This window comes from Stegodyphus dumicola, chromosome 9, assembly GCF_044657685.1.
Source record: "Stegodyphus dumicola isolate Sdum_Otavi_A_Nest chromosome 9, ASM4465768v1".
Taxonomy (NCBI): Eukaryota; Metazoa; Arthropoda; class Arachnida; order Araneae; family Eresidae; genus Stegodyphus; species Stegodyphus dumicola.
This window is the reverse complement of record NC_140776.1, coordinates 180,045,105-180,071,313: the sequence shown is the minus strand read 5'-3', so window position 1 is coordinate 180,071,313 and position 26,209 is coordinate 180,045,105. Positions and strand designations below refer to the sequence as shown.

The 26,209-nt window shown below is 31.4% G+C and overlaps 2 protein-coding genes across 2 annotated transcripts in view; one reads left to right on the top strand and one right to left on the bottom strand.

Annotated features, from left to right (window-relative positions):
* The window catches only part of LOC118203058 (lysosomal acid glucosylceramidase-like), a 58,314-nt gene extending 57,410 nt beyond the window's left edge, over positions 1–904 (bottom strand). Inside the window, exon 1 of the mRNA XM_085824405.1 lies at positions 665–904. Within this exon, the coding sequence (XP_085680531.1) occupies positions 665–707 (43 nt within the window). The 5' untranslated portion in view covers positions 708–904. The remainder of the gene's footprint in view (positions 1–664) is intronic.
* Positions 905–1,403: 499 nt separating this feature from the next.
* Positions 1,404–26,209, top strand: LOC118203055 (lysosomal aspartic protease-like). The gene is made up of 9 exons (XM_035375299.2): positions 1,404–1,695; positions 3,965–4,097; positions 10,590–10,713; positions 12,058–12,191; positions 12,925–13,109; positions 14,206–14,328; positions 19,555–19,702; positions 22,221–22,319; positions 25,236–26,209. Exons 1-9 carry the CDS (start codon positions 1,628–1,630, stop codon positions 25,395–25,397), a joined length of 1,176 nt encoding a protein of 391 aa, XP_035231190.1. The 5' UTR covers positions 1,404–1,627; the 3' UTR covers positions 25,398–26,209.

Here is a 26,209-nt window from a genome sequence, read left to right as displayed (position 1 = left end):
AGGAATCCTTCATTCAAGCAACATCGCCATTTTTGTATGCATTCTTTTCATTATGTTTCACGTTCCAGCAATTTTTATAAACAAATTGTGATATTTTTTGCCTTAATTTTAGTTTTAAAATATGCACTTGTTTGACATCAATGAAAAAAACTTCAGTAAAATTTCTGCAAGAATACAGAATTTTGACATAAAATCTCTACAGGAAACAACAAAGAGATGTGTTTGGTAGATACCCAGTGTAGCTGAGGTTTGTGAAATGAGTCTCTGCCTTCCTCTGATGTTTTTAAAGCAATCTCAGATCACTGTGTACTCGGGAAAGAGAAAATAAAATAAAATAAAATAAAAAAAAATAATAAAAATAAATAAAAAAAAATAAAAACAGAAAGATTTGGAGAAAAATATATTTTATATTTTTAATGTATCATGAAATCTTTATTTAATAACTAAATTCTGTAATTAAAATTTTAAAATTATGTTGATAATGTTTGTCACCTTTAATAAATATCATCAAATATAGTATGATCTATAGACATAATATTCTGCCATACCTCATAATCAATTTAAAAAGTTATAACTGATACTGTGCCATACTTCTTTAACAAATTAATAAACATTTATAAAAGTTAAGCATTTCTTCTATATATATAACTGCTTTTTTCCTTACTTGAACACAGCAATGTTAAAAGCAATAACCTATAAATTAACATTGTGAAAACATCAATCAATAAGAGCCAAAAAATAAAGATCCATGGAGATGACAGAAAGTTAATGTTTTTGAAAAAAGAGTATCACATGTGAAGTAATCTCATCCTGTCATATGATACGCTATCACTCTGCTTAATCATATTTTTCACTCAACGTTATCAAACATTAGCCGCTAAAATTCAAATTGTTTACAAAGTAGAGATGTCATATTTTGCATCGGCTACGTCTTTCTGCTTAGGACAAAAAGTCAAGCTTGCATTGTAGAGGGAAAATGGCAAGGTTCTTTAATAATGGTAAAGTACATACAAGGACGTTAGCAAGCGGATGAAAATAATTATCGGATATAGAGTGTACTGTTTTGTACCCTCTTTGTCCACATTTGCTTTCCTTCTTTTCAGAAATTAATCATGTTGAATACTGTATATCAATTTCCAATCCATATTATATTATTATTTCATTGGTTTGCTTTTTTAATGATAAATTTACTGATGGAAATATTGCTCGAATATTTGATAAAGTGAAATATATATAATATGTCTCGTGTAGATGAGGAGGTTTTTATATTCAGATGAGGAGGTTTCTCAATTGAATGAGGCCTTAATTACATTTGTCGTAAAAACATAAATCCTGGCTGTCAAAGTCACATGTCTAAAATGAAAGTTGTTTCAGTACAAGGTCCATTCTTTCTACGGACCTTGGTTTCAGTAATTTCTTATCAATGTGGCAATTCCAAGTAGTCATGTGCTGTCTGCTGAACTTCTAAAATAGCTGTGACAACCGGCAACTGTGTTTACTGTGTCATATGATTCTTAGTGTACTCCCTGACGTAAAATTTTCTTGTTCAGTATATTTCTTATTTCACTCATAGCTGGTGATTAAACATCATTTATTTTATTCTTCTGTATTTTAATTTTTGCGCAAAATGAAGCTGTATATTGGATTAATGTTATTATGCGCTTTCGAAACTTTGCTGGCTAATCGATTACACAGGTATTTATTTTCTCAGTGTAGAAATATTTCACATGTATTAAAAACATTCTATGTATTTTGCTTATAATTAAGTGTACATTTATCCAAAATTATCGTTATGGGAAAGAAAAATGAATTTACTGAAAGGAATTAATCGGTTGTTTCACATCTTTGGATGAAATGAAAATGTGGTAAATATGTGAAAAAAAAGACATAAAACGGTGTTGAAAAAAATATCTATCTGAAAAGCATTTTGCGTATCATAAATTGCTTAATAAATATTTTAACTGTGTTATTTAGTCTCTTACTTAATTTTTAAAGGTTTACATACGTTGTACATCGTGGTCAGTTTTCTGAAATTATTTTCGATTATTACTATTAATATCTTTAAATGAACAAGAATGATATTCTTTGTTAGTATTTATGTTCTAGTTATTGTGTTATGGAGTTCTGAAAGTTGTGTTATTTATGCAAGATTTTTGTTATCTGTTAAGAAAACAAAAATTTTATTAAAGATAATAATGCATTTGAAGATAATATAATGCGTTTGATAATTGTGACATGGAATCGGTTTCAAATAGGGCTAATCGTTCGGAATATGGGAATTGTAAATGAATGAATGAATTTGAATGGATTTGAAGATCTTGCCGATATCGTTGAAGAGATTTTGCAATCATGTGTGGATGCACAACTTTTTTCATCATAAAATACCATAAATTTGGAAATAATCTACTGTATGCTGTTTTCTTGATGGAAGTTTCAAATCGTAATCACTTAATTTGAAAATGAAAAATACTTATAGAAAAAATGCAGTAGTAATAGTTAATTTATATCCCTGCTGATAAAAGCAAAATACGGTTTATTGAAAACAAATTGATCCGTGACTTGCTTTCATCGATTTTTTATTATTTTGTTAAGCTCTCTTATTTTACTGAAAGCTTTGTTGAGAATTCTGTGATAACAATGAGTATAAACTGCCTGGATTTATGTGTTATTTTAGCCAACCACCTTAGTAGAAGTTGTCAAATTTTGAATAACGTAGTCCTCCACCTGGACATGGGTACCTGGAATCTCAAATTTTGAATTTGTTTTATTGTCTATTTCATGTTTTGTAAAACATTAATGAATTTTTTATTAAAAGAAACTCGACAATTTCAAAGCAAGCAGTGGCTACACTGCAGGGAATAAAACATTTTTATCTAAAGCACACAAGACTGTCTGTCAAAAATTCTAAAGATATGCTGTTTTTAAATATTTTTAGTACAATGTAGCATTATCCCAAATGCTGTCGCGACATGTATGTGTCAAGAAATAATAATAATAATGCTAATAAAAAAAGCCCTTTTGCATGTAATACAATATCTGAAAACCTTTTTTTTTCGCAGTTTCAAACTGGATTGCTGTATATTTAGAATGAGTGTCTCAATATACTAAACATTAAAAGTTAGTTCTCCATTGCAACACAAATTTTAACAATTCATGAATACAAGTTCCCTGCATCTAAAACATTGTCATTCTGACCAAATTAGAATTTGAATTGTTTCGTATGTACTTATATTTTTCTTTTTATATATTTATTTCTGATAGTAATTTATGAATACTATTGTATGCATCTAATTATGTGCAGTAATATCTGTGGTACTTGTTAGCTATCTGATACCTGCTAACACATCACAAATAAGCTATTGGTGATGGAATCTTTCTTTATTTAACTTTTTTGTAGGTATTCGGCTATTGCATTCAAAATGGCATCAAACGTATTGTTATTCTATGCAGCTTGTATCGTATAAATTCCGATGAGTGAGAAGGCAAGTCATCATTATCATTATAAGGGCACAGCCCCGATCCTCCTAGCTGGCACATGCGGGCCGTATGATCAAAAAATAAGACTGGCCAGAAAAAAACAAATATAAGAAAAAACATATAAAGGCAAGTCTTGACAAACTGTGCCATATTACCACTTGTATTTTTCCATTTTGCCAATTTCTACCTGTGTTGCATTGTTTGTGTGTCATTATCAGTCTCAGAATCAAAATTGACATTGAAATAATGAGGAAAGGGGCCATCTACCTATTTCCTTAGCTTAAAAAAAAAAAAAAAAAATAAGAGAAATAAACAAGAAAAGCAGAAAAAAATGTGGAACAGCTTGCAAGGTTATTTAGTGCTTGCAAGATTTGGAGTCGGTGGTGGTGTTTTTGTTGTTATGTAAGTGGGTGCCAGATCTCTAATAAGTACCATATCTTTTCAGGTGAGTTTTTTTCATTATTATTTTTTTTTTATGTACTTCTAGAATTTCTCTTTTTCGAATGCAATCTGTTCGGCAACATCTACTTGAAGTTAAAACACCTGTTAAAATAGCTTTGCCCAAGAATAGGTTTCTCAATGCTGGTCCATTTCCTGAGCCATTGTCTAATTACTTAGATGTAAGTATTATTGCACTTGCATATAAATTTTATCTGGTTATAATGAATGTTATCTGCCAAAAAAACATTCGGTTAATCTTCAGATTATGGTAACTTGGCGAAAATTTGGCGACCAACCCTGCTATAGCAACCTGCTAGTTTTTTTTTTTTTAACGCCATTTTGTTTTTACGAAGTGAAGACATTTTTTTTTTTTTTTAACTCAACATTTTTTCCAACAATCTGCTAGCCGAATTATGCTTATGCTAGAACTTTCATGGAACAAAAGTGCTTAATCATGACGAAGATTAGGTGCAAAATTGGGAGAAAGTGCAGAATCGCCCACTGCTTGCCGCGTTTTTAGGAATTGCACATACACGGTATCCACCTACACGTCGACCTATTTTCACTTAAAAAAAATCCCAGAATTGCAAAAAAATGGCATTGTGCACACTCTTGACTTTATCCATGTACACTGCTAAAGTCCTAGCTAGTAACCTTTATTGCCTTACCAAAATGTCGCCAAACTACCTGTTACCATATTCCAAAGATTAGCCAAACATTCTTAATAAAGTAAGAAAAAAAAAAAAAAAAACGAAACAAATACTTTAGTGTGGGTAGTAATCACCACCCACATCTATGATTTTCTGCCAATGTTTTGGTAGTTTTTCAAAGGCTTCAGCCCAGAAACTTGGTGGCTGCGAGTCCAAAAATAGATTAACCTCATCTATGCAGAATGGTAGATAGCACCAGCAAGTAGCTGCAACTGAGAAAAAAGGGTAGAAGCCCGAAGGAGCGATGTCAAGCTATATGGTGGGTGTGGCAAAAGATCCCATTCGAGGCTGTACGTAGTCCATCCAGTAAATGCAGACATATGTGATCTTGCATTATCTTGATGGAATATTACCTTTTTGCACTGGAACTCAGTTCGACATTCTTCCTTGATAACAGCTTCAACACAGACTAGCATCCTGCTGTACACCTTAATGTCGAGGCTTTTACCTTTTCTCAGATACACTTTATGGATAATACCATGGCAATCCCACCAGATACAAAGCATGATCTTTTTTTTAGTCAAATTGCACTTTGCAACGCTGCCGACAGACTCACCAAACCCTTTTCGGTCTGTGTTGTTAAGTAAATCAATTTTTTATCCAGTCCAGAATTTTGTCCTTGCTTTGATATTCGGGCAGGTTAATGCAGGCACGAACAACCTCTATCCTTATCTGCTTGAGTCAGCTCATGCAGTACCCAGTGATTGAAGTTATACATCATGTTTATGCGATGCATAGCACACCTAATGGGCATAATACTAACATAACTCCTTAGCAAGCTTTTGAGTGGTTGCATATAAATCTTTCTTCACAAGTTCTTGCAAGTGGGCCTTATCAGTAGCCCGACCAGAGTGCTCTGCTTCTTGAATGTTATAGTCCTTGTTTTTGAACTTTCGGTGTCAAACCTTCACAGTGCCATATGCTACAACATTCGTTCCTAAAGCTTTCCACATGGTTTCGTGGCATTCTGTAGCTGACTTTTTGCAATAGAATTCGAAGTAAATGATGGTTCTAATCTGGTAGCTTGATAGTTCCACTTCAGATACCTTGTACTTAATGATAACAATATTTTTTTTTTTACAAATTTCGCACTGTTTCTTTCAAATGCCAAAAATGGTTAATCTTTGGATTATGGTAACTTGACGATTTTTTGGCGACTAACCCTGCTACAGCAACCTGCTAGTTTTTGTTTGGACGGCATTTTGTTTTCACGAAGTAAAGGCATTTTTTTTTTTTTTTTTTTTTACTCAACATTTCCATTATTTTTTTCCAACAATCTGCTAGCCGAATTACGCTTATTGAACTTTTATGGAACAAAAGTGCTTAATCATGACAAAGATTAGGTGCGAAATTGGGACAAAGTGCAGAATCGCCCACTGCTTGCCGCGTTTTTGCAAATTACACATACACGGTATCATTCATGTACACGTTGACCTATTTTCACTTAAAAAAATGTCCCAGAATTGCACAAAAATGGCATTGCGCACACTCTTGACTATATCCAGGTACACTGCTAAAGTACTAGCTAGTAACCTTTATTGCCTTACCAAAATGTCACCAAACTACCTGTTACCATATTCCAAATATTAGCCCCAAAAATATTTTGACAAAATATGGTTAAAAATGCCAATGCAAGCAGTTTGCAAACGATAGGTACGGTGTCAGGAAACTTCTGTTATAACCCAATAAATTGATGTACATGCATTTCAAAAGGTAATTATTACTTAACACCCATTATCAAAACAGGTGTTAAGATTATCACCAAGTTTAAACTACTCGCATACAGTTTGTGGCTGTTATATCTCTGCTACTGCTTTTAACATGGCATCAAAAGGCTTATCTTTCCCACAGGATTTCCGCCACATAAATTCTGAAAGATACGACTCTAATGATGTTGAGCTGTACCATTTTGCTTTTTGTTTCGCTATTTAACAGAATCCCACAATCTTTCCACATTTTGGGTGCGAGCACCCCTTGTTGGATCAACAAAATTAAATGTGTGAATCACAGTTAAAAGGCAGAAACCAGCTCTTTTTTTAATAGGCTCACCAACAATCTGAATGTATTATTGAGGCTTCCACTACGTGGTACACAATTGTTAATATCGGTGTGCTTGCTGGGCGATTTGGACCCTGAACAAGGAAGCATTCACTACAGTTATTGTGACTTATCTCGCTTTGCAACATTGCGCTTGTCATTGGCAAGAATCTTGAGCACCATACAGGTGATTGTACGATTTTGCTCAGTTCCGCCTCCAATTTTGAAGGAAAGTACTCGGGGGAGATTGTTCTGAGAGTCTCCCACTCCTCTTTCCCTACCGTCAATCTCGCAAGAGGCTCGCCACATATTTAGAGTGCTCTCATGTCACACAGACAATATACATTTACAAACATCCATGCCTTCTCCGGGATTCGAACTTGGGCCGTTTGGTACGGTAGTCAGCATCGCTGGGTGGTGCACTCACCACTTCACTACTCACGGCAAAACCTGCCAAATATCTAGTATTGTGGAAATATCCTGTCGGCATTGTTTCTTCTCTGCACTAACAAGCTCTCGTGAATTTGAACTATTTTTCCAGGGTCACCAATTCATCCTTTAAGTTGTCAAAGTAAATATAGCAAACAAACCTATCTTGTAAAATTTTTTTACTCAATTTTGGTATTTTGATACATGTTGATCTGTTTATTGCACCACTTAAGCGACATTACTTCCTTTGCTTAACAGTAATTGAAATGCAGTGTTGTTAAGAATGGTATTCTGGAGCCACTAAACCAGCTGTCAGATCGAATGCTCTTTTTTTGTTTACAACTTTTCATGTTGCACATCCACATACATTTGTTTCGATATAATTTCATTTCGTGGCCATTTACGCATATTCTATTGTGAGTTAATATATCTTTTTCTTAGAAAAATGATATGGTGTCTTCCTCACTGCTCAGTAAATTAAAGATTGTCAAAAAAATTCTTTTTCTAATGTTTAAACTGGAGGGGAAAAAAAAGGAAAGAAAGAATGCTATGATATTGCACTGTTAATCAAATTTGGCAAATAGAAGCCAAAAGTGAAAAATGTTGAAACTGAAAAAAAGATAATTATGATATCATGTGTTTCATCAAATTTGACAAACAGAAGTTAATCTGAAAAAAGACTTATTATTTCACACGGTTTACTTAATTTGGCAGTTTATTGTGTGGGGCCGTAAAAATCTAGTAGTACTGAAAAATCTTTAGAGTTAGGTTTAGTAAAGGGAAGAATTTAAAAAAAAAATGTGCTTAAAAGCTATTAATATCTTTGACTTCCTTTAAGAGAAATATATAAAATATGCTTCAATTTTATACTAAACAAAATAAAGATAAATGTGAAAAAATATTTTTTATATTTTTCAAATATGTGTTTACAGTGATTTGTTTTCAAAGTTCAGAATGTTCAGGTTTGAAACTTTCTCTGCTTAAATTATACAGAATAATTACTTTGGGATGAGTCACAGGGTTTTGTTGCTCTAAATATGAAGTTTTCATTAATTCTAGGGCAAAAATCAGGAGTTTACTTACAGCTTACTGTTCTGATATGACAAAAAATATTTTTTTTTAGTTCTAATCGTAACAAAATTAAACATTCTGGTGCTTATCATGAAATTACATATCAAGCATGTAATTATATTATCTTGCTCCACAAAAAAGTATTTTAAAGTCCAGGCCTTCAAAAATTTCTTAATATCATCTGCTACCTTTCTTTTCATTTTCAATCCATTCATCCTCTTTCAAAATAATAATTAAAAAAAGTGAAATTTTCAAAACCAGTAACTTCTTAATGTTCTACGTATGAAGCCAAAAGTGTAACAATGAAAGCAAATAAATGCAGGACTTCCGGATCTGAACAAATATGTTTTATCTCCCGTTTTACTAACGCATGTGTACAAACACACTCGGGAATGTAATGTAACAGTCCTTCACGGGGTGCACCCTGGTTAATACTAAATCTGCTACAGCTTTGCCTCCTTCCTTGTGTCTCTGGACATTTTACTGAGAATTTTTGCAAGGTGGGTAAACTTTTGAGACTGCTTCAGTGGAATGCTGATGGCCTCTCACATGAAAAAGAACTAACTATTCTAGATAAGGAGGAGGATGTTGCGTTTTCCATTGTTAAAGCTAATTTAATAATCTGACTTTGGAATCCTTAAAATTCCGCAATTTTCCTGGATACTTCTTACATATATTACCTAAATCAAGACGAGTTGCAAGTGGTATTCTTGTTGAACTAAAGAAATCTCTTATGTCTTCTTTCACAATTATTAGTGCCTTGGACTGTGTCAGTGGCTCTGAGTAGGTTTGCACTGAAGTTTGGAAAAATGATGCCTATTTTACAATCTTTATGTGCTACAGCCCAACTGGTAACACAAAATTAAATTTTGACATTCTCTCTTTCTCCAGAAAAACAGTGCTAATGGGTGATTTTAATGCTCATAGACTAGATGAAACTCTGCTGACTACAATATTGCAGGTAGAGTGATAGAAGATCTTCTGAACTCAACCCTTTAAATCTTCTATACCACCCATCCAATGTTCCTACTTACCTCCATTACAACAACACATCTACAAATGGTTTCGGATGATCTAGCACCTAATGCCATAAGAAATGTAATTTATGACTGTAAACAGAGCGATCATTACAGCAATCAAGGAAAATACTCCTAAAAAAGAAATGCCAAATGTAGTAGACCACAACGCAGATGGAACTTTGAAAAAGCCAACTCGAATGTATTTACTGCATATTCAGAACAGGGTTTTGAAGATGATAATATATTCTATATTGGGAGCATTGATACTTAGTTGAAGAAGTTTTGTGAGACAATCCACAAAGTTGCTAAAAAGTGTATTCCCAGAGGAAAACCTCTCGATTACAAACCATTCATGCGCATATGCATTTACGCATGCGCATAATATCTTTACGCATGCGCATATGCGTGTACAAATGTGCATAATACGTTTATGCATGCATGTTTAATGTATAAGGGACGGTATAAGCCAAGCTAAAATTATTTAATTAGCTATTTCAGTTAATGTTGCAGATTGAGTTGTTCCTTAATCTTCGAATTGGATCCGGCTTATTATTTTTTGCAGACTGTTAGAGCAATTTTATAAAAGTAAGCTTGAACTTTCGATTATGTCAAATAGAATTTCCGATGTTGTATACTTCCAAAGGATCTACAAAGCGAAAGCATGTTTCGATGTCCATCAAACAAAAAGTGGAATTGCTGCAAAAAAATGGATAAAGGTATATTCTTTGTTTCTCTAACCATTCCGAAATCTGTTTATCAATTTCACGCTGCTCTGCGGGGGAGGGGAACGTCACAGCATGCAATGAACTGGAAGTTGATCTGTCAGCACTATTCTAATCTTCAGGGCAGATGTTTTTATTTTATTCGGCTTATAGTTCATTACTAAATGTAGTATTTCATCTCGATGTACTCTGTCTTTTATATGATTTGAATCAAATTCATTATAAATATCACGAATACACATCAAATAGTTTTCTGGTTGCAATTTTCTAATTTCGACTATGCGTAATGTATGCTTTACGCATGCACGCGTTGAAAGAAATGTTTAATAAAGTAAACAAATAAATATTAAGCTTTTTTTTTTTTGTAAACTCTTTAGATCATAATTGTTCTCTATTTCATAAATTATGGTTTCATATTTTTAATTTTATAATTTCTGCATGCCATCTTACCAAATTTAAACTGATGATCTATAATCCGGAAAAATCGATAATGCGGAATCGCCGAAGTCCCGACGAGTCTGGATTAAAGACTTTTGACTGTATTTCAGAAATAAAGCAAATGTTATTTTAATAATCACAATATGAGAAAATTGTAAAAAGTGTTTTAACATTTCCAATGTTTATTTAGTGACCAAACAGATTGCATTCAATGTCTTAATCCCAAATTTGTTGAATTTTCATAGGCTCAATATTATGGACCTATTTCTATTGGGACTCCACCTCAGAATTTTAAAGTTGTTTTTGATACTGGATCTTCAAATCTATGGGTGCCATCAAAGAAATGCAAATGGACAAATGTAGCATGTTGTAAGTAGAGCAAGAGAAATTGGAAATGTTTAGAATATAGTTCATCATTGATGTTTAATAAGCATAATGGATTGTATGTTAATTATGTGTTTAAGTTCTGTATTAAATTGTTGATGCATAAAAGTTTAAGTAAAAGGACACAGTCTAACATTAGATTAGCAAACTGACTTTTAATTTTTTTTAGCACTCCAAATTTTAAGTCAGTGTATGCACTTCCAGTCAAGAATTTTGAATGATTTTCAATTTGATTAAAGCAGCAAATTGTCAAGTCTGAGTTTGCCTCTCCTTTAAATGTATTGGCTTCACTGACACATCTAGGACGTAAGTGGGAAAATATATCAGACTTCAAAAGACAAGATTTTTTTTTATGCTGTCTAGCTGGTATATTTTGTACCATGACAGTAGGTCTTTTTAGTATATTGAGCACTACAATTTCTAAAAAAACTTGTCTGAATAATAATAAAAAAATTGTAGTTAATGTAATTTGCTAAAAAGGATGTTAACTTTTAAAAAGAATTTTGCTTAAAAAATTGACTACTGAAATTATGTTGAGACTCGACAGTTTTCTGAATTCATGTACTTTTACTGAAATATTGTGGAGAGCGTTGCGGGGTTTATATTTATGACCTATTGGCAATGCTTATTTCAATGATGTAAGGAATGTAAAACCTAGACCAAAGGTAAGTGTTTTTATAAAATAAACAACAAAAAGTGTAAAGAACAGTGGTAACAACAAAGCTTTAATCAAAGCAATTTTTTTTTTATTTCTTAATTTAAAACTTAATACTTAACAGCTAAATAGAAGACTGACCGCATTCCTCTCCCATGGGGATTCCCTGGTTGAGAACCTTTGATTTCTACAGTTGTAATACAAAATGTGTATTGTTCTGATATGAGTTTATCTGCATTATCTTTCTCACTTCTGAGAAATTTTATGTGGGGTAAATCCTTTCAGAGACTTATGATCCAGACTGTTTTGTCCTCAGAATAAAGCACAGCAGTGGCTTGGTTACAATGTGGATAGCATCAAGAGCAGTAATTATGCTTGCCAGTCACTTCACTGTCAAAGTTTATCAGTTTGTTTTAGAAGACCAATTCATTAAAACATTGTACCTTGGATGCAAGGGAGGGGATAGTGTAAATGCATGAACCAGTTCACCCTGACAGAATACTTTAAGGAACATGAAAGTTACATTTTGAATTTTAATTTCTTAAATCAACAAATTGCTAATTGATTTTTAAGCATGCATTTAAAGTAGCTATGCTATTTTTAAATCTCTATTTGAGAAAAGATCAATCCTTAATTATTATTAATACTTAAATTTATTTGTTTTCATATTTCAGTACTTCATAATAAATATGATAGTGAGAAATCTAGCACTTACAAACCCAATGGAACATCATTAGAAATTAGATATGGAAGTGGAAGTATGACAGGATTTTTAAGCACTGATGTTGTAACAGTTGGAGGATCAAAAGTAAGTAATTGCATAGAATATATCTATATATATGTCATGTACCTTTTTTTTTTTTTTTAGCAATTCATGACATTTTCATTTTGCATGAAAATAAAAGTAAAATTCACTTAATTGCTGAGGTATTTCTTCTACCAGAACATAGTTCATCTTCGATGCATCATTCTCTGTCTTTGGATATCTTACAACATTTAGAAACTCTGGGTTTTAATAAAATATTCTTCTCAAAAGCTTTTTGTTATATTTCAGATACTCTTATAGCAGAAATTCTGTTGCAAAAATAAAATTTGAAAGTAAGAATTTTTGCTAGATACTGATAAAAATTGTAACAAATCCCCCCCCCATCCCGAAAAAAATGGCTGAGATGATTTTTATGTACATGCAATATTTTAAATAAATCATTCTCGATGGTGCTTGATCATTGTAGGATAAACTGTTATACTACATTTTAGTACTTTCTTATATGCCTCAGGAAATCATGGATAATTGAATTTGCTGGTATTAAATCAGGAGATATGAGAATACATTTGTAGTTAGAAATGTAAGTTGGAAATTAGAGCTTTCTGATACCATTAAGGAGACTTTATTCTTTCAGAACAATATTATTTTAAAGAAATACTATTATATGTTATTTATAGCTATAGAGTGTGGCAAAATATTTTATTCTTTCTTGTTAAAAGGTTTGAAGTAATAGCCTCTTAAGTAAAATAATACTTTCTATTTTATTTTGTTTCAGATTCAGGATCAAACATTTGGTGAAGCTGTAACAGAACCTGGACTGGCATTTGTGGCAGCTAAATTTGATGGTATTCTAGGCTTGGGATTTAGTACTATTTCCGTAGATGGAGTTGTACCTGTCTTTGATAATATGATAAAACAAAAACTTGTGCAGCAACCGATATTCTCTTTTTATCTTAATCGGTAGGATTTAAAAAGTTCTTTTTATTTCACAACAAAAAGATTATTAATGTAGTTTAGAGTATATGGTTAAATATATCTCATTTTTCTGAAATTGATTTTAGTATTATAGATTTACATTTATTATATACATTTGTAATTTATGTAGAAAATATGATATGTAATTATATTTACTTGAACATACCATAGTTGCCGACTGTCCTGGTAAAATCAGGCTTTCAATTTTTCATCACATCTGATTTTTTATTTCAATTAATTTTTAATTAAATTGAATATAGATCATCCCTTCTAAATGTAACTCAAGAAAAATATCGATTATTTAATCCTTCAGCGATATCCATCCTTCAGTGAAACACAATTTGTTCAAATTCAATTTTTCCTTGGTAATTTGTAGAGCAATTTTTCTGGTTAATTTTTATTCATTCTCCAATATATTCAGTATTTTAATATATTGGAGAGATTTGTAGAACATTTTATGAATATTTACATAATGGGTAAACATTTGTAATTAATTTTGCTTTAAATTTGAAAATGGTTTGTTACTAATTTTATCCTCATTATTATATGCACATTAGATCTTAATTTTGTTTCCATGGTGTTTAAAAGCATTTTAATAAATTAAATTTTTTCCTTCCTGTACTAATTAATTTAATAATATTAAAAGAAAGAACAAATTTGAATTAAATTAGTCCCAAACTATAGCTTATTTTTTTATTCTAATTTTAATTTAATGCATTTGATATTAAAATTCTATTATAACTAGTTTAATAATCTGAATTTAGTTTGAATCAAATTTCCTACTTTGGTGTACCTTTAGAGTTGCACTGGATACAAGGTGTAAAAACATCTTGTTTCTCATATTCTAAAATTGACAACTATTTATTTACCATAGCTTATGGTATATGCTTTGTTTTTATTTTGTAGGACAGTTTTTCTGTTAATTCTTTTTTCTGAATAATTTTGTAAATGAGTGTAATTATTTGGGGGTTTTTATTAATCATCATTTTATATATCTTGTGCAAATATTGTTAAGTGCATTTTAAAATGATTGGTTTGTATGAAAATTTTTATTAAACTGTCCCAATTTCTGCCATTTCAGCAACCCAAATGCAAGTGTTGGAGGAGAAATCATATTTGGAGGTAGTGATCCTGACCATTATAGAGGCAACTTTACATATGTTCCAGTTGATAGAAGGGGCTATTGGCAATTTCCTATGGATGGGTATATTGCTTTATTTAAATGTAGAAATGTTAAAGTCCAAAAAGTGTGATTACCTGATAAATTAAGTGTTTTAGATGTATGAAAAGTTCAAGATGTAATGTTAATTTTATGTAAAAAAAGGCAAGAAAACCAGTTTTATGGCATTGAAAGACTGGATGACAAGTAATAAATATTTTTCTTAAAAAGGTTACTTTAATATATGCTATCGGGGGGGGGGGAGGAACCAAGGTAAATTATGTTATGATATTACACTGAAATGGAGCAGATTTGTAAAAGCTTGTATTATGCAATAAATATGCGAAACACTTTTGTACACTTTTTTGCAGGGCTAATAAAATAGTTTCTATTACAAAATTATTTCTGTAGAGATTACTAGTGGTCCATATTATTATTAGTTATAAAACATCTGAACTTAATGATAAAACAGTTAATAATGAGCAACAGGAACTGACATAACAGAAAGTTTTCAGTACTATAATTTTGTTATTTATTCAAAAATATCAAGAAAGTGCTTCTTTCACTTTTTTAAAATTTACTTTGGGCTTTATTTGAATTCTACCCGCCTCCAAAAAAACCTTCTGATTTTTACTTTTATAAAGTTGGTAGGTATGTTAACTCATTAGGTACGAATAATATTCCTTGCCACTGTGGTTTCATATATGATGGTAAAATAAGTTTATTTTTGAGGTTTCATACTGAAGAGCATGAGTTCATACTGAAGAGCATAAGTTTTGTTTTCAAATTTTGTAAGTTTGTTTCTTTTGTTATCCATCATTGCTGCTTAGAAAAACATCAGATATTACAATTTCCAATTCTCCATAGTCAAAATTATTAAGAAAATGTCTTCCATTACATTTCCTAGAGATGTTCTATATCAGTAAAAATCTTTTTATTCTGTTTAGTAATCCTTTATCTAATTCTTATTTGTCCTCTGCTGTTCAAGAATTTGTTTCTTAGTTGCTTTTTGGCAAATAGTTTAAGAGGCTTCATTTTGCATAATTTAAGTGAAGCATGCATGAACATTGCAGCAATAGTTGTAAAGGATGTTTTTTAAAATTTTTAATAACAAGGTGAAAATTGTACTTGAAACTTGAAGAAACAAATCTTAAATAAACTGAATTCCTTACAACAACAAATCAGTGAAATACTTACAATGGCAGTAGTATAAAATTTCATTCTTTTCTATTGTTCTGAGTTTTTATGTTATGCAGCATTCCTTGACTCATTTGTAAGAAATAAGACACATGGTATTGAAGAAACAAATCTTAAATAAACTGAATTCCTTACAGCAACAAATCAGTGAAATACTTACAATGGCAGTAGTATAAAATTTTGTTCTTTTCTATTGTTCTGAGTTTTTATGTTATGCAGTATTCCTTGACTCATTTGTAAGAATTAAGACACATGGTGTTGAAGTCTTAAATAAAATAAATTCCTCTAAGCGGGAAGCTAAAATCACATTTAAAGATAAGTGAAAATAAGAAACTTTCACAGATGGCACATGTGCCTTGTCAAATGGAGTTGGAATGAAGGGCTTGATCAAGTTCTCCCTCTTTCATTGCTTTCTGCAGGGATACTTTACTTCTCAGAACTGGCACTCAGATGTATGATAGATTGAAAGATCTGTTGTATCAGTCATAGTGGTGATTTCTAGCATGTCTGTGATTTTAAAGCTACATTTATGCCAGGTTTTGTAGATGATTTTGCCCTTGACCCATTCAATTATCGAGTTTGGATACTCTAAGTAATATGTGCTATTTTTGCTGGTGTACTGGTTGGCAGAGAGTTTGTATAAATATCTCTTTGCTATTCTTACCCTTGCTATTCTTACCCTTGCTATTCTTACCCATAATTTTCTGATGTTGAGCCTGTGCATTAAATTTCTGTGTTTATATTTTCATATTTGATTTGTCTGCTGTTAGCAATTTTCAGATGGATAGAGATGGAATTACAGCAGGTTTATAATCAAATCTTTTTGAAAATGGAACTAATTTCTGGGATGACTGGATAGTAGGGGGAATGTCTAATGAAGTTACTTCTAATTGATTCTTGTATTGAGGACCAGAAATCTTTAGTTCATGTTAAGTAAAAATGAAAAGTAACTGTTTTATGAGGATGAAATGAAGAATCATATGAGATTCTTTCTAAATTGCCAGTTGGTTTATGGTAGACTGTAGTCTGAAGAATGTGTATAGTCACTAATGATCGTGAAATTGAGAACTATTTTAACTTCTCTATTAATCATTAATTGACTCCTCCCTTAACTAACTCATATCTCTTTTAACAATTTTCAGTACACTTTCTTCTTGTAAAGTATATGTTACTCAAAATATGTTCATTAAACTCAGTGAACAGGAATTCACAGAAGTTCGAACAAACTCAGTAAGTTTTTAAATAAAGTATTGTGAGATTAAATCCATTGAAATTTTTTTCTGTGAAAACTTCAAATGCTTTTTTCAAATAGCATAATTTCTACTGTAGGAAAGTTTCTGTCCAAATGCATAATCATATATGATCATATGTATGAGCCAGTACATAATATATTAGGGATGGTCATAATGTGGCTCTGGCATGCCTGTGGTGTGGCTTTTAATGCAAATAAAATTTATGTATGAAATTGTAAATTAAAACTACTCAATGTTCAAACGAAAGAAATTAATTCATTCCACTTCTTTTTGCAGAGTTATTAGTAAACTTAAACTGATCAATTTCCAAATGCAATTATTTTATTTTATTTCTAACGGGTTAAGAAACTTGATAATGGTATTCAGAAACATAAAAATAAAATAAAAATGTTGTACAAGGTGTGCTATTTATATTACTCGCCTAATAATGAAAAACAAATGTTTATGATCGAAACTGTATTTATTGTTTTTCAAAATATTCTCCTCGAAAATCAATACACTTTTGCATGTGTCTGAACTAATTTTCGAAGCACTTTTCCCACTCCGATTGAGGTAATTAAAAAAATATGCATTTTGAATGCATCGACTGCTTCTTCGGGTGTTGCAAATCAGTGATCGCGTAATTTATTTTTGATATGTGGGAATTTAAAAAAAGTCATTGGATGCCAAATCAGGCCTGTACAGACATATCAATTTGATGTTTTGGCCTGTCAAAAGTTCCTTTGTTTGAGCCGATGTGTGAGAGCTGGCATTGTCATGATAAAGAATGATTCACATCTTTTTCTGCTTTTTTCAAAATTTCTCCGGTGACTTCTGGGCAAACAATTGGTCATGTGCTATTCTGAATTGACCATCCTGCATTACTGTAATGCCAGTGTCGTCATGTGGTTGGTAATGCCGAAGAAACATGCAACCGTTTGTTTCGATGTGCTTCTTCCACGAACAACTTTTGTTGTATTTTGCTTGTGTTAGAAGACCCATACAGTCAACTGCTGTTTATTTTCGAACTGATATGCATAGATCCATGATTCATCACCTGTATAGATGTTATATACAGCCTTTGATGCACCTTGACTGTATTTTTCCATTACCTTGCACCAGTGGACATGAGCCTTCTTTTGTCAAATTATGCGGGATCCAATGTGGACAAATCTTTTTTACGGTCAAATGTTCATGTGATATCTTATTGAATGTTGCTTTACTAATGCACTAAGATGCCTCAATCTCATGGTATGTCATATGACAATCTTGCTTTATCAGATCACGCACAGTATTGATATTTTCTGGCACAACCAATTTTGGACAACCTTCATGGGATTCATCCAGGAGCGAACGTCAACCACGATTGAATTCGTTATACCAGTTTTTTACAGTGCTGTGGGATAGTGTGTTACCGTTGTATAAAGAATTAAGTTCGTTGAACCACAGTTGTCTTGATAATCTACATCAAAAGTTATGAAAAATAATTGCACAAAAATGTTCACAAATCACTTCCATTTTTTGCCCAAGATGAATTTTTCAATCTACTGTAAACAACACAAATCACGCTAAAATGGCAAACAATCCAAAGAAGTTATGGTTAAAAATGTCAAACTTTTGATTGTCATCATCTGCAATCGCCTAGCAACACTTACTGTTGTCAAAGCCTGAAATATAAGTAGCAAACTTCAGGCTGATTCTATAAAATAGTTTTATAAAGAAAGTATTTAAATTTAGATTTGCTCCTTGCTAAGGGTCTTCCAAATTTCTGAATCATTGATAGCAGTAGAAACTAAATTAAAGTGGTCTGCGAGTGGAAAAGAAAGTGCATGTAATGCATCAGTAACATTTAATATTATACAGAATTTGATACAAGTTAAAAATTGTTTAGAAGTTGATTCGATGTTGGAATTGATGAGAAATTTATGGCTGGGGGAAGCTATGGGAATTTCTGATAAGAACTTCTATCACATTCTTGTGTTACATTTAGAAAATTTAGAGAATTTTTAAAATTTGAGGACAACATTTATGGCTTGCTTGCCATGGAACAAGCATGCAGGGGATAAGATAACAGAAAAATGATTTGAGTCATTGTGGCACAAATTTAAGAACTGAACATGAAGTATGAGTACTATAAAGCTATTACAGTTCAGTATTTACAAGAAAGCATCGCAGAAGAATCAAGAGTACTTAAAAAGTGAAAAAGAATACTTTTTTCTGCATCAGGCTAGAGAAACAAAAACACCACAAAAATGGAGAATGATCTGAATTTAAATGAAAAGAGAGGAGTAATGTTTCTTTTGGAAGAAAGTAGCATTGACAATACCTGTACTGGCAGAGCAGTTCAAAAACTGGTTTTGATCATATGTCAGCATTGATCTTATGCTTGTATAAATCCTGCATAAGTACCCTAAAAATAATTAAGAAATCAAATTCTTACACTCTTGGTTATACAGTTTTTCTAATTATAATGTCTTTTCAATGCTGTGCCTATAGCTCTTGTATGCAGATTAATTTTTTTTTTTTTTTTTTTTTTTTTTTGCCATGATGGTTCTTTACCTGTGTTGATGTTATGCTGGTTATGATCCTAGGCATTGTTGATTATATGCATGTGATAACTGTGTTGTGAAAGTGCATTAATCTTCCTATTAATTATTACACTCTTAGAATATTTTTTCTTATGTTGATAGTATTCAAATAACTAATATGGGCTGCATGAGGGCATTGATTGTATGACCATGTTGACATTGTACAGTTTCAAACCTATATTATGTTGATCCTATGACTGTAAGTTGTATCTTCATTCTTGAGCATCTTTTACTGAAATTATCTTACATTTCAGTTTATCTGTAAATGGCAAATCAGGTGTATACTGTGCTGGTGGCTGTCAAGCTATTGCAGATACTGGAACTTCTCTCATTGCTGGTCCTGTTGCTGAAATAGAGAAACTTAACAAAGAAATTGGAGCAACGCCTTTGGCACAAGGAGAAGTATAAACCCTTTTATTAATAAATATTGTCATGCTTCTAAATAAGTATTAAAAATCATGCTTTTGACCAGCTCAATTTTAGTGTGCTTTCGTGTAGTTAATTGCATGCATATCCATTAAATGTTACAAAGAATTTTTAAAAAGTTAAAACCAAAACTTTTCAAACAAGCAATACCCCAATTAAAAAAAATTAATGAAACTTAAAGAAAAATGAACATAACACAAGACGAATTCAATCAACTTCAATACCACTTCATCGGGGGGGGGGGAGGAACACTGAAATCATTTGAAATCACTCTTCTACAAAAATCCATTTTTTTCTGTATCTAGAATCAGCTGATGAAACATTCCAATGTATTTGACTTTTAATAATTCACCCAAAAATTCTGGCCCTTCCCCAAAGCAAGTTAAAAACAAAGTAAATTCTAGTTAGAATCTTTAAACTTAAATAAAGAGAATTCTATTTTATTTAAAGAATTTAAAATATAAGTGAAAAATTTTAATTAAAATTTTTACCATTAAACATATAGCATATAATTCAAAACATTTTAAATATTATAATACTTGGGTGAAAAATATATATGTAATTTATTTTTTAGTAGATTATATTTAGTATATTTTCTCCTTTGAAAAAATTAGTTAGAATTCTATTGAAATGAAGTAACTCATAAGCATATTTAAAGTGGAATCTTGAACATATTTAAAATGGAAGCATTAAAAAGGTATATTTAAAAGTGAAAATGTAACCAACAAACTAAGTAATTATGGTCATTGACTGGAAATTAGTTGACTTTTCAAGGGGAACAAACTAACTTCTGATCAATTAACAATAATTAATAAATGCAAAAGTGTTTCTTTTTCTCAAGTAAGAATGATGACAAAAAGCTTTTTAGTTAAACAAGTTGAAATTTTACATATACACTGCTGGCCATTAAAATTGCAATACCAGGAAGGAATGATCTGACGAATGTCAAAATCACATGAAAGGAAGAATTTGGGATATGCAAATGATTAGTATTTCAGAACATTTAGACGACGCATGAGGGAGAAACGTCACCTGACGCACTGCATAAAAGAAAAGTTGTGTAGTGGATTTCTCATTCAGAAAGTGCTTTGTAAAGTTGGAGTTTGTTCAGAATATCGTGTGTCTCGAATAAGAAGAGGAAATGCTTATCAGCAATTTTCATTAAAAAATTCTATAGAGGGAGGATCGTTGCCTATCGAAAGTGCAGATTATTGTTCCGTGATATCGCCGATCGCACTGGTTGACATCCAACTACTGTTATGCGAATAAGGAATCAGTGGATTGCTGAGAGTCATACGGAATAACATGCAGACTGGCCGGCCAGCAGTGTATATAAAACTATATATATGTATATAAAAGACATAAAGTAAGAAATTTAGAACCAATTTTTTACAAAGACCAAAAATTGAAATTCATAAGAAATAAAGTTCATTGGCTAATTCTGGATACAGAAAAGCAAGAATTTCTTATGAAAGAGATTTCAATTGATTTCCTTGTTCCTCCTCCTCCTGACGAAGTGACATTGAAGTTGATCGAATTCCTCTTCTTTTATATTCTTTAAATTTCATTTTTTTTTTTTTTTGAATTGGGATATTATTTGTTTGAAGTATTAGTTTTAACATTTATTAAATTCTTTTTTTTTTTTTTTTTTTTTTTCCATTATGAAATTTATTACTTATGAATTTCAATTTTTGGTCTTTGTAAAAAATTGGTTCTAAATTTTTTCCACTGTTTTTACTGATAATTTTTCAGCAGCTTAATGTGCAAAAATAATAAGCATGATTAAATTGTTTTTTTAAAAAAATGTTTTGTAATTATACATATAAATTTTCATACTTGTGCTAAAAGGAGGTATTTATTGATATGAGCTTTGTTAACCCGTAGCCAGTGTAACAAATACAAAAAATATGTAAACACAAAATAAAAGCAGTAATAATGCATAAACATATGCAAATAAAACTTTAAATTGATGACAAAATTTTAAAAATTTAAATCTAATATGTTATATAAAAGGAAATATTACAAATGTGTGAATGTTAGAAGTATGTAATATAGAAATAAATCATTGAAAATCCCAATTTGCTTATTTTAGAAACCAAGATAAAAGAAAAGAAAAAAAAAAAAAAATCCATTGTGAAAAGGAAACTAAGGAAAAAAATGAATGATTGAATCAACACACATGTTTTGTCAAGGATGTCATATAGCATTAGCTGTGTATCTGACTTTGCCAGTTTACACTTGGAAAATTTATTTTTTTCCCTTGCATACAAACATTATCAAAATAATTTAATTAAAATTACTATAATTGTCTAAGATAAATAAGAACAGAATTTTCATGATAATAGTAAAATTGTATATATAGGCTGATAAGATAATAGTATCATTTTCTTTTTGAAGACAGTAATTGTTTTTATGTACATATTTAAAGTATTTCATAATTAGTTTGGTGTTTCCAAGGAATAAAACCTTTGTTTAAAATAATTTTTTTTTGCAGTATGTTGTGGATTGCAAATTAATTCCAAACCTGCCGAAAATTTCATTAGTATTTGGTGGAAGGAATTTTGATCTCCAGGGTTCTGATTATGTTCTACAAGTAAGTTGTTGAAAATTATATGTTATATATCTAATCCATTCTGTATTTTTTTGGCTCAGGCAGACTAGAATGACAATGTTATAAATATCTATATTTTATTAATATACCATAGATTTCTACATGTACTTAAGTGCTGTGTACTTAAAAGAAATGAGAGCACATAAACTTGAAAATTTCATTATTGAATAACATGAAAAGTTCGTCTTATTTGTGTTCCCTTATATCTTCAAGCATACTATCAAATTCTGTTTTGTCTTCACCATCACTCTGATTTATAAATAAATAATCATCTTCCATTCCATTTAGATTATTAGAAATACTACATTTTTTAAATGACTTTTGAATTACATTGGGTCTAATTTCATTCCATGCTTTTGTTACCCACTCACACATTATTTTTAGACTGGCATGTCACATTTGCCTCCTTTCGTAAATGTTTCTTCACCTTCTAACCTGCACGTATTTCAATGTTTTAAATTTTCTTTGAAAGATTTATTAATACACACATCTAAAGGCTGAAATAGCATTAATCTGCCTGGTAAAACTGCCATATCTGTATCGCATTCTTTCAACAATTTCTTTGTATTATCTGTTAAATGGGATTTGAACATGTCCCAAACTAAAACCTTCACAAAGAAAAGGGTGTGTATTATATAGTGAATATACCTAAAAATTAAAAAATGTACTTTAAAATCCTAGGCGTGCATTATACACTGATGCGTGTTATATGCCATAATATAATAATATACGGTTTCAGTGATATATCTTCATGGATCACAAAAGGTGACATATCTCTAATAATTATTGGATGTAGACCACATTTGATCAGAATCTTGCAATAGCACAGTTGGAAAAACCCTCTTGCACGTGCAGATAGTGTATTTTAAGTATGCATAAATTGCTGTCTGAATAGTGGTCTTTCGTTCTTTTGATATTTACATGTACTGGATTCTGGAATGGATGACATGTTAAATTACTCATGTTTTGTTGGAATTCCAGTGAACTCATGAAGCCACATCCAGAGAAATTTTTCGAGTAGATCTGGGCAGTTATGCTTATTGATCTGACAAAAACCCTTAAGCACAACATGAATGAATGTAGATTCGTAAGGATGGATAAACAACATTTGTTGGTCTATAATGTCTGTAAATGTGTCAGACACTATGTGAAATGTCATGTACCATACGACTCACTGCTGGACAACTGTTCATAACTTCATCAGTTTTTATGCTCATTTTCCCACATGTAGTAAAGTTTGTTTCCTTATTTCTTCGTGTATACTGAAGTAACATTTGTAAGTAAGCTACAGCTGCGACTGGCTGGCCATGAGGGCGTCGGTGGATGGGGAGCAATGAATGAGATAGAGGACAGTAGTGACAGGGCAAACCACGATCTAATTGCATCAGTGAAAGAATTACTTGGATGTGAATTTTGCATGGCTGTGGATTTGCCATAGTGGACCAGTCTGATGGCCAGCCTGTTCGCCAGATTTATCCAGCGTGAATTTCTTTTTATGGGGGCGTATGAAGGGCATCATTTAAGAGACTCCCATTGACTCGCTGGAGGACCTCGTTGCACGAATATCCATTTCGGCTGCAAGCGTAAGTGAAAGGCCTAACATTTTTCAACGTGTTCGACAAACTCTTCTACGTCGCTATCAAGCATGTATTACTGTTAGTGGTTGCAATTTTTAACATTTCTGGTCAATACTGTATTGCTGCAAAGAAGCACTTTGCACTGATTTTGTAAATAATCATTTTTCCATGTCATTTTTTGCGTTCGTGCCTTAACATGTCACTTTAGACTCTACATTCCTATAAAAGAAATACATGTTTTAGTATGCTCAACCACCCCTTTAAGTTTTGTCTCATAATCATAGAATCACCCTATATAATTTCCTATTTAGGAAAGAATTTTAAATCTTGTGTTCTATGTAATATATCATCATATTTTAAAATTAGGTAAATCGCCATATTCACAAAAATTTATCATCTTTATTTAATGACATTAATTCTAACCAAGCTCTGAATACTTTTAAAATTCTGTCTTATCTTCCTATGTTTCACCTTTCTTCCTTGACAGATGGCACTGTGTTCATTTTCTCTTTCGTCCAACCCATTAGTTTTGATATTAAAATGGTTGTTGGTGCTCAAACTTTTGCAGATTTTTGCTTCCAGAGAAGTAGGATTTATGTCTGATCATACCTGAAATCAGTAGTATTTTATTAAAAATCCACAGCAGTAAGAAGTTGCTTTTTTTGCCTGTTTTAACTTTGCAGAGCTGCCAACTCTCCCTTTTCTCCAAGTTTTCTGGTAGATCAACTTATCTCTCAGTTTTGAATTTTTAGCATGTTACTAAGGGAAATATTTTCAAGAAATAAATGAAATTTATTTACTTAAATTGTCCCAATTACATTCCTCCACCACTAGTGATTTTCAGAATAATTTTTCTTCTTAAATTTTATTTCATCTGAATTGTATTTTTCATTACGTTTTATTGGCCTTTTTCTTACAGAATTTCATTTTATCCGAGTTGTCTTAATTTATTGGAGATATTTGTAGATTTTTTTATGAAGAGTCAAGCAACATTTTGTCAGTATAAAAGGGTAAGAAACTTGTGAAATGGAATTAGCCAAAGAGAATAAAGTTTAAAATATTTAATGAAATATTAATGTATTCTACATCAGAGTTATATTTGAAATAGTTCAGTAACACGAATCATTAAAATGCATTATGAAGTGACTTTAAGTTAGTTCGGAGCTTCTTGCAGATGGTGTTACCACGCACCATGGAAACCTTCTAAAAACTACTGGGTTTCAAGATCGATAGCTATGTCTCTAATTTAGGTATAATATTATTGTTTCAGTATGTTGTGCAAGATATTATTTTATTTTAACCTTTTTTTTTTTTTTTTTAGGTATCACAGATGGGTCAAACTATATGTTTAAGTGGATTCTTAGGCCTTGATGTTCCAAAACCAATGGGTCCACTTTGGATATTAGGTGATGTTTTCATTGGGCGATATTATAGTGAATTTGACTACGGCAACAGCAGAGTAGGCTTTGCAGATGCAGCATAATCAAATATACTTTCTGAAAACACAGCATTTCATTTTGTGCATTTTCTTTTATATACACTCTTAGGTTATTTTAGTTTTTAAAGATTCAGTTTATTTAAAATGAATATTTTTCTGTTAAATCAGAGTTTCTTAAACATTTTTCAGTCGCGACCCCTTTTTATCACCGAGACTTTTTTCGCGATCCTAAGGACCGCATAAGTATTGCGAAAATCCGACACATGCGTGAGTGAAACTGTCAATTCTTTCGCTAGTACAGTAACATACTACTGCAGTTTTAGGTAATTAACTTTAATTTCTAATTTTAATACATAGAACAATGTGAAAATTTAAAATAAGTAACAGATAAAATGTCAGAGTCGTGTGCAAAGCAAGGAAAATGAATGTTTATATTATAAAAAGAATACATCGAAAGTTTTTTTTTTCCCCTTTGTGTGTATTGTCTTATCTTTATCTATTTTTAGATACATTGTGTAAAAATATTTGGTAACTGTAAAATTATTATAAGTTAAAGAAATATCAAAATTGCTAAAATTTTTGGCGACCCCCCCCCTTGCTACAGGTCTCGCAACCCCCAGTTTAAGAAACCCTGTGTTAAATCATGGTATGTTACTTAATTGTTTTATTTTATTTTTTTCTCAATGCACTGAAATATTTGTAAAATGAATAATAACTCATGCAGCATACTACCTATTATTAAAATGCGTAGTGATGCAAGTTGTGGAATATTAGCATTTATTTTTAAATGGCATGTTATATTTTAGATTTACATATTTAATGTCAATTTTTATAATAAAGAGCTAATAGGAGAACAA